The sequence below is a fragment of the Gorilla gorilla genome, chromosome 8 (genome assembly GCF_029281585.2).
Source record: "Gorilla gorilla gorilla isolate KB3781 chromosome 8, NHGRI_mGorGor1-v2.1_pri, whole genome shotgun sequence".
In the NCBI taxonomy this organism is placed as follows: domain Eukaryota; kingdom Metazoa; phylum Chordata; class Mammalia; order Primates; family Hominidae; genus Gorilla; species Gorilla gorilla.
Genome location: NC_073232.2, coordinates 131709479 through 131722336, shown reverse-complemented (window position 1 = coordinate 131722336; position 12858 = coordinate 131709479). Strand labels below are relative to the sequence as shown.

Below are 12858 nucleotides of genomic sequence, written 5' to 3'. Positions count from 1 at the left end.
CCACACCCTCTTTCCACCTTAGACACACCTGATAGCCCCAAGGCCACTGACTCTCTCCCACCCTCACTGCCCCCGGGGCCCACATTGAGCCACTGGTGCCCCCGGGGGACCCCTGCGCCGACCCTTTAGGTCGATCCAGAAGGGACAGGAAAGGTGACTTGAATATAAGAACTTTCAATTAAAAACGTGAATGTTCACTCACCTCCCCGAAGCCCCCTTTTCCTAGCACTCGATACTGCCTGAAAGTGTTTTTGGTCACCGGTTGCCTGGAAGAAAGAAGAATCCCACACTGGTCTCATGGTGCCAAGACTCAGAATCCACAGGAAACAGTGGCACATTGAGAGCAGCTGGGGTGGGGTGTAATTCCAGGAGCCCCACAGCAGCCCCAGGGACCCCCCAGGAATCATCGCTGGAGACTGGACCTTCGAGGACTTAGTCTGAAGCTGAGTGTTCAAATCCCAAGCCCCCTGGCCCCCAGCCCCCAGCCGCCTGCAAGTTGGGGGATGCACAAGCCTCGCTTGCTCAGAAAGCTTGAAAAACATGAGTGCAGAGGTGCTTGACCACACTCTCCATGTGGTTCTCCTCTCTCTGCAAATCATGCGGTGAAACTCAGAAGGAAGCTGTGCCTTCTGTGCAGGAAGGGGTGGGGGCCAGGAGCCACAGAGGACCAGCGTCCCACAAAGGACACGAAGGAGGTCACAGCCCTCCCTACACCTGTGCATCTCAGTCTGCCCAGCAGGATGACAGTGCTTCCTGTCCTGGGCATGGCCTATTCCTTCCTGAGGGCACTCCTGCTGCTGGCCCAGAAGACCCGGCCTCAGGAGGGGGCAGAGGCTGCTGGTCTTCAAATCGTGTCCTGGGGATCTTTACCATTGGTTCCCAACCTTTCCACCACTGAGGACCCTTTATTGTATTTCCCACATAGATGAGGAACATGAGAAGATCCTGCCTGCCAAGATCGGATTGGAAGTAATGATCACCTTGCGTCTTCCAACTCCTCGTTTTAACGAGCCAAAGCCATTTATGACATTGAATCAGACAGAACTTCTGATCATGAGGCATGATGGCACTTTTTGGACTAAGCAAAGACATGGTCCTATCTAGTTGCCATAAAGGACATCACGGTGCAGAAGGCTTGTGGTTTGCATTGCTGGTCTGTTTCGCTACAAATAATCAGCTTAAAACGTGAAAATTGGCCCTTGGCTCTCCAGGACTAAACTCCTGCCCCTAAACTCCTCAAAAGTCCCGACCAGGGCAGGGGTTGGATCGAGGCAGAACTGGGCCAAAGAACTGGGTCAGCTGAGGATGACCAGGGAGCCTTCAGTCACCCAGCAGCTCTTGAACGAATGAGTCTTCCCTGGAAATCACATCTGTGGCACCACAGCCACACTCTGAGGAAGGCCCTGAAAAGCCAGGGTACTCTCTGGCACCCCATCTTGAATTTGCGTGCCATGGCTCACTTCTCCCTTCACCAGTGCTTCCTCAGGACGCAGGGCCCAAACCCCACCAAAGCACAGAGCTGCCCCTCTGCGGGTATCCCGCTCTTCTGCACAGGAGTGGCTGGACAGCCAAAGGGAAGAGCTGCCACACGCCTGCCTCAACCACGTGGCCCTGGGAAGCCTTCCCTACAGCCGCCCCCAGAAACCACATGAAGGCGGCCCGCCTAACAGTTTACGATGCATGGAGGAGAAACGGTTGGTTGGCATCTCCGCAGAACTCCTCTGCTGGGGGAAATGAGTGGAATGCAAGCTCCCAGGAATTTCTTGGTTAACCTTGGGAGGAAAAAAACCCTTGACTATTTCAGCAGTACAGCACCAACCGGGCAGGATCTTGTGCAGGGTGCTATCTGATATGTAGGGCATTCCTAGGCCAGGGTCCTGCCCTACAGGCTCCAAAAACTTAATGCCTTCTTTGTAATCAGGCCACAGAGTAAAAAGGATAATTTCTCCATTTCATGTGCTTGGTGCAGATAAGAAAAAGGAAAGCCAGTGACTACCGACAAAGGCTGCTATGGGAACTGGAGTGCTGGGTGGACCAAGGCCCAAGGACTTGGGAGGGGGCCTCTGGGTTCAGGTTCCAGCCTTGCCAGGCCCTTGCTGAGTGGCCCAAGGCTGCTCCAACTCCTCTGAGGAAAATGATCATGAGAAGGCCTTACATCCAGTGGAGGGCTCTTTGTAAACTGGTGATGTGTCAGATGTCATTATTTGAACTCCTAGGAATAAAGGGCATGCCCCCCTCTGGGGGTCTCTATAGTAACAATACCTACTGCTCCAAGCATGCATGGGGGCTTCTATAATCCTCACACAAGCTCAAGGAGCAGGGATCATTATTGTCCCCATTCTGCAGATGAGAACGCTGAGGCTTCAAGAGGTGAAATGAGTTGCCCAAGGCCCTGGCTGGTAGCAGTGGGCTGGAGTTGGGGTCTAGGCAGCCCATGCTCTGTATCCTGACCCCACACTGCCACTCTGGGAAGGTGGACACAGATTGGGATTGTGTGTTGCACAGCCCAGGGCTCCAGAAACGGGCGTGGGCATGGCGAACACAGCTCCACTAGACTGCCCTGTAATTGGCAGAATCAGGACTGATCCTCCAGCAAGAGTTGGCTGTGCCTCCCAGTATCAGACCTGGTGAAGTGGGACTAATGGCAGTGATGCTGTTGATGGTGGTGATGCTGATGATGGCAGTGAGGCTGATGATGGCAGTGAGGCTGATGATGGCAGTGATGCTGATGGTGGCGATGATACTGATGATAGCAGTAATGCTGTTGATGGCATTGGGATATTGATAACAGCAGTGATGCTGATGATGGCGGTGATGCTGATGATGGTGGTGATGCTGTTGATGGTGGTGATGCTGATGATGGTGGTGATGCCGCTGATGGCGGTGATACTGATGATGGCAGTGATGCTGACGATGATGGTGATACTAATGATGGTGGTGATGCTGTTGATGGCACTGGGATATTGATAACAGCAGTGATGCTGATGATGGCGGTGATACTGATGACAGCAGTGATGCTGATGATGGCAGTGATGCTGATGATGGTGATGATGCTGATGATGGTGGTGATGCTAATGATGGCATTGATACTGAGGATGGCGGTGATACTGATGATAGCAGTGATGCTGATGATGGCAGTGATGCTGATGATGGTGATGATGCTGATGATGGTGGTGATGCTGATGATGGCGGTGATACTGAGGATGGTGGTGATGCTGATGATGGCAGTGATGCTGCTGATGGCTGTGATGCTGATGATGGCAGTGATGCTGTTGATGGTGGTGATGCTGTTGATGGCGGTGATGCTGATGATGGTGGTGATGCTGATGATGGTGATGATGCAGATGATGGTGGTGATGTTGATGAAGGCAGTGATGCTGTTGATGGTGGTGGGATATTGATAACAGCAGTGATGCTGATGATGGTGGTGATGCTGTTGATGGCAGTGATGCTGTTGATGGCGGTGATGCTGTTGATGGCGATGATGCTGAAGATGGTGGTGATGCTGATGATGGTGATGATGCTGATGATGGTGGTGATGCTGATGATGGCAGTGATGCTGTTGATGGTGGTGGGCTATTGATAACAGCAGTGATGCTGATGATGGTGGTGATGCTGTTGATGGCAGTGATGCTGTTGATGGCGGTGATGCTGCTGATGGCAGTGATGCTGATGATGGTGGTGATGCTGATGATGGTGATGATGCTGATGATGGTGGTGATGTTGATGAAGGCAGTGATGCTGTTGATGGCAGTGATACTGATGATGGCGGTGATGCTGATGATGGCGGTGATGCTGATGATGGCGGTGGGATATTGATAACGGCAGTGATGCTGATGATGGCAGTGATACTGATGATAGCAGTGATGCTGATGATGGCGGTGATGCTGATGATGGTGATGATGGCAGTGATATTGATGATGGTGGTGATGCTGCTGATGGCTGTGATGCTGTTGATGGTGGTGATGTTGATGGCGGTGATGCTGTTTATGGCAGTGATGCTGTTGATGGTGGTGGGATATTGATAACAGCAGTGATGCTGATGATGGTGGTGATGCTGTTGATGGCAGTGATGCTGTTGATGGCAGTGATACTGATGATGGTGGTGATGCTGATGATGGTGATGATGCTGATGATGGTGGTGATGTTGATGAAGGTGGTGATGCTGTTGATGGCGGTATACTGATGATGATGGTGATACTGATGATGGTGGTGATGCTGATGATGGCGGTGGGATATTGATAACAGCAGTGATGCTGATGATGGTGGTGATGGTGATGATGGTGGTGATGGATGCAACAACTGCATTCAGCAGTTTACTTCCTGTGGCCAAATGGCTGAGCTTTGCAGAACACCTGCCTTGTTCCAGCAGGTGTTGTGCTTATCTTATCTCCTCCTCAGCCCAAGCCCACAATGCAGGCACAATCATCCACATTTTACAAATGAGGACACTGAGGTGTAGAGTCGTGAATGACCCTTTCTGAGGACCCTCCTTGGGAAGAGGCAGAGGCGGGACTCAGACCCAGGCTGGGGGCTCTGGTGCCCTCAGTAGATGTCTAGGCCAATCCTTTGCCTCTCAAGCTTTCCTGGAGCCATGATGTGCCTGTGCAGGGTGGACAGCAGCCACTAAGGAGACTATCTCTGGTCACGCTGTCATCCCCACCAATCAGGTGGAGAGAAACCACCCATCCATGGCCGCAGAGCCAAGGGTTTTCTGCTGGGTTTCCGGAAGCAGGCAGGGAAGGGCTGTGAGTGGGGTTCAGAAGGGCTCCTGGCCTGCAGCTTCCTGAGTGTCTACGGGGGACACAGCCAGCTGTGGGGCTGGCAGGCAGCAGTGGATGGCTCCTTTCTCACTGGATGCCCCCAGATGGCTGTGCATGCCAGGCCTCTGGGGACAGGGACTCTGGGCTGTGGGAGGGGAGGCTCCCACCCTCGTCTACCAGCTCGGCCCGGCATGGATTTTACACAGGCATCTCCCCGCTCTGCAAATCCTGGGCCACTGAAGGTAGCAGAGCACTGCGCTGGGGGCTCAGGGCCAGGGCCTCGTCGGCAGCACTGCTGGCTTGCTGGGAAGCTAAGTCAGGTCCTATGTTCTGCTTCCTCATCTGTCACAGACGGACACATCTGCCCAAGTCACAGCCACGCATGGGCGAGTACTTTGAAGAGAATAAGACAGCAAGCACACAAGAAAAGACACTTGGTCTCCCCCATTATTAGAGAGACAAGAAAATAAGCAACAAGGAAGCGCCCTGCTCACTCACGGGATAGGAAAAGACGAGAACAGCATTGATGAAGCTGAGGAGCAGGCACTCGGGCACTGTGGCACTGGAGGTCAGGGGCAGCTGTTTTGGACAGCAGCTTAACAGCACTCACGGTTTAAAATCAGGTGCCTTCTGACCCAGAAATTCCTCTGCTAGGAATTTCTCTGGATGTACTTGCAGAAGTACTTAAAGATTTATGTACAAAGCTATTTATTATTTAGGGAGGGCTGCACACAGAAAAATGGAGAACCAACTCAATATCCATCAACAGGGCACTGGATTAAATCAAGGATGTGCAACTACTCCAAGGAATATGGCAGCTCTTTATTTGCTGACAAAGACAGTGAAGTAAAAAAAGTAAGAACGAGATGCTGTTTACGTTTGCGTGAATGTGTGTTTGTGTGTGTGTGTGTGTGTGTGTGTGCGCTTGAATAAGCAGACAGCATTTCTAGAATACACAACTTAATTAACAGGGGGAGTCGGGTTAATTTTGTTTTAACCATGAGCCCACGGGAGGTAACTGATTTTTATATGAATTCTCAGATGAAAAATGTGTACCCTCTGCCTCCCTGATCTGTATGGGGTGTGGTGGACTCACCTTTCCAACCACTTCCACTGGAGAAAGCGGTCAAAATACATGCTGTCCAGATATTCGTGGAATGGTTCTCCCCTCAGGTACTCGTGGACAGACCTAGTGCAGATGGAACAAGAGGATGAACATTTTATAATCCCAATCTTCAAGCACGGGAGCAAAGCTGTATCCAGCTTTGGAAATGCAAGCAAACAGGGCCTCTCAACCCACGCAGATGCAGCATGTCTGGCCAGAGGTCCTGCCATTCTACTGAGGGTTGTATGAAATTGGTTGGTCCTGCCAACACTTGTTGGGTACCTGCCACGTGTTGGGCACTGTTCTAGGCCCTGGGATATAGCTGGGAGCAAGGGGTTGGCATTGTATGTGGGACACAAACAGTGAATAGCAAACATGAAATAAATGATCCCAGAGGTATGTCATCATGAATGAGTTCGGGGGGACTGGAAGTGTAGAGGGGTCTCTCTGAAGAAGTGACCTTAAGCTGAGAACAGATGAAGACTTAATGAGGGGCTGGGAATCAGGGGTGGTGGGTGGTTGGGGGAAGGGTGGGGCCACAGCCCCTCAGAACCGCAGCTCTGGATCTGGTCTTGGACTAGCAAAGCCACTGGGAGTTTTTTATGCATGCATTGGAATTTACTGGTCACCTGCTGTGGGCCAGGTGCCAGGCCGAGCCCTGGGATGCTGTGGATCTCTATGGGTCTTAGGCCATCAGGGCAGGTTCTGAAACTGTCTGTAGGCAGCTTCTTTCCTTTAGAAAGTGGCCACACTGAGTAATCTAGCACAGGCACTTGGAGCCTGGGGAAGGGAGGGGACTACGGCAGGTGGGGCATGTCAGAGTCTGTGTCCTGCCAAACCTGAAAGCCATCGTTGGGAGCCAAGACGGCCATTCCCTCAGGGTCAGAGTCACCAACAAAGACCCCACCCACTGTTGGATCTGACTCCTGGGCAGCTCCAAGAGAGCAGCAACCAAGCTTGCTCTGCCCACCAGGGCCTCTCTCCAGCACCTAACCCACGGCTTGGTCCCAGGACGGCCCTCCCAGCTCCCCTCAAAGTGCATGCAGGTTGCTGTTTTTCTTGTAAAAACTCCATGAAAGCCAGGATTGGGTTCTTGTTCACCTTGGTATCCCCTAGCACCCAGCACAGTGCCAGGTACACAGTAGGTACTCAATTGATGTCTGTGGTGCTGAATAAGGGCACACAAAAAGCCCCTATGATCATCCAGCTATGTGGGGTAACCTGGCTTTGGAGAGCTTTCATGAGCTTGTGTGTGTGTATGTGTGTGTGCGCGCTTGCGTGTGTCAGCAAGTGTGTGTGCACTTTGTGTGTACTTGTGTGTGCTCCTCGGTGCTCATGCCTTCAGAGAGTGTGTGTGCAGGATGGGGTGGGGGTTTAGTTGGTGCTCTGCTGGCAGCATGGCCATCGACTTGTGTCACCTCCTGCGGGGCAGACGTGCCACCTGCAGACAAGGTGATGGGGTTCGGCTGAGAAGCTCCCCCTGCATCAGTAGCACCGGCTCGGGTTGGTGGCGGTGGTGGGGGTTGAGGACCCTGGGAAAGATTTCCAAACCACCCAGACAGGGTCAAATGTTTGCACATTCCTCTGTCTCAAGAGCCTGGAGAGCCACTTGCTTTCAACACCCTTTGCAGCAGATGTTTTCTTTGGACTTGGCACCTCGATATCTTTTTCTCTTCGTGGGAAGTATACAAACAGTTGGTATAACTTGGCTGAAGCTGTCAGGCATGGAAGACCTGCCTCAGTGCCCTGTATGGTCAGGTGGAGAGCTGCGGCATCCCATCTCTGGGCAGCCCGGGGAGGACAGGCCAGGTGACTAGGGCACTTACTGTGCACAGGCAGAAAAGAGTTCTTTGCACGGCTTCTGCAGGAGCTTCTCCTCCGTCTGGGAGACCAGGTCTTGGCCAACTTGGGCTATGAAAACAGGGGACTGGAAGAAGGAAGGGAAGGGAGGTGGTCAGTGAGGAGCCAGCAGCAGTGTGGCCGGGTTTGCCCACAGGTGTTGGGCCAAGAACCAGCCACGCTCCAGGTGCTGGTACACCTGGCAGCCCGTCTGCGCCCCAGTGTGTGACCTGCTGCCCCCTCCAGGCTGCACCTGGCTCAGGGCTACCTGGACACTGGTGGTTTGGGGAGGTGGCTGAGCTGGAAGGTGGTGAATGAGCCTAGGTTCAGGATGAGACTTCTGACTGTGTCACTTATAGGCTGTGTGACCGCATGGAGGTCACTTGGCTTCTCTGAGCCTCATTCCTCATCTGCAAAACATTGATAATGACAGTCCCCATGGCCTGGGCATGTAGTCAGAGCTGACAAGGTGTGCAAATGCTCCCAACCATAAGGGGCTGTGCAGCGTGACCCAGCCCATCACTGAGCCCCCAGCAGGCTTGGTGACGCCCCTTGGCCATGCTGGGCTTCTTTCCTCTGAGGGCAAAACAGAAGATGAACACCTGCCCAGCCTCAAGGTTCATGTGTGAAAGGGTTTGGATCAGGCCAAGGTGGCCAGGAAGGCTCAGGAGGGAGGAGGGGGGTGAGGAGGGTGGGGAGCTATAGCCCCGGAGCTGCAGGCTTGGGTTTGAATCCCAGATCTGTGACTCGCAGCTGTGGCCTTGTCTTAACTGCTCAGCCTCACTCTTGTCAGGAAGACAATCAGGAATAGGAGTTTCTCTTGGAGCAAATCAATAAAAACTTCAGGTAAGGCATTTGGCCCAGATCTGGCAGTAGTAGCAAGCACGAAATAAATGTCACCAGTGTTGTTTCTTTATCTTTCTAGGTTAAGCTGCTGGCCTGAGTATTTTAAGTTTGAAAGGACATTTCAGAGAGTTGCTGTGTCCTACCCAGGAGTGGCGGCCGCATCTGGAAGGCAGCTCCACCCAGGGCAGGCCTCACCCACCCCCTCCCCTCCTCCCACCATTCACCCTCTGCCAGCTGTTCCCAGGGGCTGACTCACCAGCTGGGCTTTGAGATGGGTTTTTAATAAATTACAGAGATAATTGAGAAAATTGCTGGGAGTGGACTCAGAAAGATGGGGTGTGGACACAGCTCTCTCCCAAAAGGATGCTGAAATCTGAAAGCCTTGCCTCCTCTTCCCTATGGGGCTGATTTGCTAAGAGTCCACCGGATGGTTTCTGGGCGGGGGTGTCAATCCCTGGGGGTGGAGAGGACGCCCGAGGCAGCAGCTGGCCTGTCCTTGGTGAATGGAGTCAGTGGCTTGTTTTCTGTTCCCCACAGTTCTGAATGTCCAAATCCCTTCCTTCCTTCTTTATTTCTTTTCTAGGTCCAGCCCTCTCTGCAGGCTCACCCCTGCCCTCAGGGTCTCCCAGCTGAGCCAGGCCTGAGAGGCTTCAGCTTCTTGGGGGGCAGCCTGCAGTGTGGATGCAAGCTGCTGTGACAGTAAACACCACTTACCCAAGTGCAGGCCAAGCCATTCCCACCAAACAGCAGCCTCAGAGCACATTTCCCAGTTACCAACAGCAGCCTGGGTAGTGGCTGCTGTCTCCCACCTGCCTTCCCACTCTGCCCCAGGAGACACAGAAGAGCAACCCACAGAGCACGGGTCACAACTTTTGCAGAAAAGATCCTCGATGTCATGGGAGGAGCCCCAGGCCAAGAGCCAGGAGCCTGAGCTCTGGCCCGGCCTCTGACCTTGGCCATTTTGTGCCTCCATCTCACCCTCTGAAACAGGAAGGAGCTGCTCCAGAGATGCCTGAAGGGTCCTTTGAGATTTGGGACAACTGGGGGCTTGTGCTTCTAAGACTTGGAGAACTTTCTTGGAAATTCTGGCAGCTGAGTCTCTTGGGAACCAGTACCTCCAGGCTACTTCAGAGCAACTGAATATTAGAACAAATCCCGAGGCCCTGGGCAAATCTGCTTCAGGAAGGAGAGAGCCAATGGCTTGGCACCCTTAGTCCAGGAGGGCCCAAGGCCTGGCACGGAGCTGGTGCTGGTTGTCTGTTTGTGAGCAAGACGATACAATGTGTTGTGCCAGGATATGACCTTGAGCCTGGTGCGAGTCAGCAAGGACCAGATAGAGATGCCAGCAGGGTGGGCCATGGGGAGAAACAGAACGGTCAGAAGGGGGACCTGAGTTGCCCACCTGTGTGCACTCTGCAGGGTTCTGCCTTTGTTTCCACCTAGGAAGGACCCACCCTTACCCACCACAGGCACAGCCTGGTGCTGGGCAGGGGTAGAATTAAAAGATGAAGATGAAGCCAGGCAGGACTCAATGGCTCATGCCTGTAATGCCAGCACTTTGGGAGGCCAAGGCAGGAGGATTGCTTGAGGCCAAGAGTTTGAGACCAGCCTGGGAAACACAGTGACAGCCTATCTCTACTAAAAATAAAAAAAAAATTAGCCAAACATGGTGGCTTGCCTGTAGTCTCAGCTACTCGGGAGGCTGAGGCGGGAGGATTCCTTGAACCCAAGAGGTCGAGGCTGCAGTGAGTCATGATCACACCACTGCACTCCAGCCTGGACAACACGGTGAGACCCTGTCTCAAAAAAAAAAAAGAAAAGAAAAGAAAAAAGAAAAGAAAAAAGAAAGAAAAAGAAAAAAAAGAAAAAAGAGATGGAGCTAGTGTGGTTTTGACCTCAAAATACTTCTTCTCCAGTAAGACAGAAATGATATATTATAAGGTATAATATCCCAACAGAAAAGTTCTTATGCCTCTCGGTTGTACTGTACATGGTGATGTACAAAATGGGTTGGCTGAAATTCAATGGCTTGCAAACCTTTTTTCTTCTTGTTTTTTTTGTTTGTTTGTTTGTTTTAGTAGCAAACTTTTCTCCTCCAAATGAAATTTATCCACAGACCCAATATTTAAAACCTATAAAAATAATTTAATTGGTAACAATAGCTTACATATATTGAAGGCTAACTCTAGTTATGTCCTGTGCTAAACACATTGCTTCATTAATTCACTGAATCATACCCTGAGGTGGCTATTATTATAGTGTCCATTTTGCAGATGAGGAAACTGAGGTCCAGAAAGGTTAAGCAATTTTCTCAGGGTCACTCAGCCAGTAAGTGCCTGAGAGGGGATTTGAACCTAGGTTGGGTGTCTAATGAGTGAGATCTGGCTGGAGGGAGTGGGCTGTCTGGGCCACCTGTGCCCCCCTCTCACCTCATCCCCTCAGGACCCATAAGGTCTGACCCTAGCCCCTGGTACTCTGCAGAACTCAGCATGAGGAACAGGGTGCTGTTTGGTCCCATAGCAGAGGCAAGTGATGCAGCTCGAGACAATGAGCTCCACAGCTCAGAGAAGGGAGGGGTCATTGTGAGCTGGGGTCATCTGGGAAAGGCTTTATGGAAGACGGAATAAGGGGCAAAGCAGAATTTGACCCTCCTACCTGCAGGCAGGGACAGCCAACTGAACTCCCTTCTCAGCAGATGGGAGAAGGGGATTGTCCAGGGTCTAGAGGTGACCCAATTGTGTACAGGAAGTCACACCACTCTCACATTTTGGATTGGCTGGCAGGGGAGCTCTGCCCAAGGGCAAAGCCCTAACAAGGGAGTTAATGAGTGGGTAATAATGTCTGGCTTTATAACCACTGGCTCGACTTGAAGAGATTAAACAATTCCAACCCAACCCCCTTTCAAGTGCCTCCAGGGAGTGACACCTTTGCCAGTAAGATGGGAATAAGAAGCTGTTGGCCATTGTGTCTGAAACTAAAGCCCAAACCCGCCAGAAGGGTAAGAAGTGAGCAGTTGCAGTCGGACATTTATTATTTGCATCAATGGAACCAGAGGATGTCTGGTCCTTCCCTGGAAGTCACTTACAAAGAGAGACCCTTTAAGAAGGCCCTCTGCTGGCTGCGTGTCACATCGGATACACCGTGTAAGAAACAAGGCACCCAGAAGCTCAGAGGGCTCTGGGGTTCTGAGTAACCTCAGCTCAGCACCTGGGATCCATCCTCTGGGTCTTTGAAGGCAGGAGAATTCCATGCAGTTTCAGATCCCTGGCTGGTGGGCCCATAAGATGGGCTCGGGAAGGGAGCGGGGAACCCTACAGGCCGGGTGGGTTCTGGGAAGAAATGTTACCCTCATTCCACTGAGGACTCAGGAGTGTCAGGAGAGCTATGGCTGGGCAGCACTCTAGCTCTTCCTGCAGGGATGTCCCTCTGGGATGGAGCTGATGGTCAGGGGTGCCACGCTTCCCCCATCAAAGACGTCCCTTGAATGTCTAACCATATGGAAATCCACGCGTGAGGGCCTCAAGGCCTGTAGATACCTGCAGAGGTGAAGGCAGCCAGGTTGGAAGGGGTCTTGGTGGTGCTCGTTGGTAAAATTCCCCTGGGACCCCCTCAGGTCACCAGGTGGTCTCCTTAAACAGCTCTAGCTGCAGACCTTGACTTTAACACAACAGTGAATTTGGGCACCAAGGTTCCTTTGAAAGGATCAAGTTAACTGGAAGGAGCAGGGGAGTTTCTCTGCTTGAAGGCCCTGCCATGAATGCCTGCCCCTTGTGGCCTTGCACAGCTGAAGCTACCCAGTGGTCAGCCTCAGCCTGGCCCTGCCAGAGTCTACTCTGATGACGGTCAGGGTGACACCCAGCTACCCCTGAGCAGGGCTCCGTAATCATCTCTCTGGGACAGCTGAAGACACCAAGATATGCCCTGGGGACACAGCTGTGTAGCCTGGGGTGCTGGCAGGAGACATCTCTCCCCTCTGGCTGGATGAGAAAGGCCTTGCCTGCCACGAGGAACTGCGGGCTGTGAGAACCCCTCTGGCAATCATTCCCCAGCGCTGAGCTCCCCACCCACTTCTTTGGTGAAGGACTCTCCCCTTCTGTCCCCCCTGAAGCTGGGGAGGGACAGAGGTAACCTTGAAGCTGGGGGCACTCTGCCTGCTCTGCAAGCTGGTTCTTCTGTATAAAAGCCCGCTTCACCTGGAGGTAAAAGAACCTGCCCTGCCTCCCTCTTGGGATGGGAAATTGACCTTGAATCCTGCACTGGAGGAACCTGGAGCCGCACTGGGCCAGGGGAACCAAGGCTGCCTGC

At 52.5% G+C, this 12858-nt stretch overlaps 1 protein-coding gene across 2 annotated transcripts in view; it reads right to left on the bottom strand.

Moving 5' to 3' along the window:
* Positions 1-12858, bottom strand: part of GRK5 (G protein-coupled receptor kinase 5) — a 250391-nt gene that overhangs the window by 25255 nt on the left and 212278 nt on the right. For both annotated transcript variants that reach the window (XM_031015495.3, XM_055353231.2), the window contains 3 exons: positions 7695-7795; positions 5860-5952; positions 203-266 (listed from right to left, as the gene is read on the bottom strand). In XM_031015495.3, the coding sequence (XP_030871355.1) occupies positions 203-266; positions 5860-5952; positions 7695-7795 (258 nt within the window). The remainder of the gene's footprint in view (positions 1-202; positions 267-5859; positions 5953-7694; positions 7796-12858) is intronic.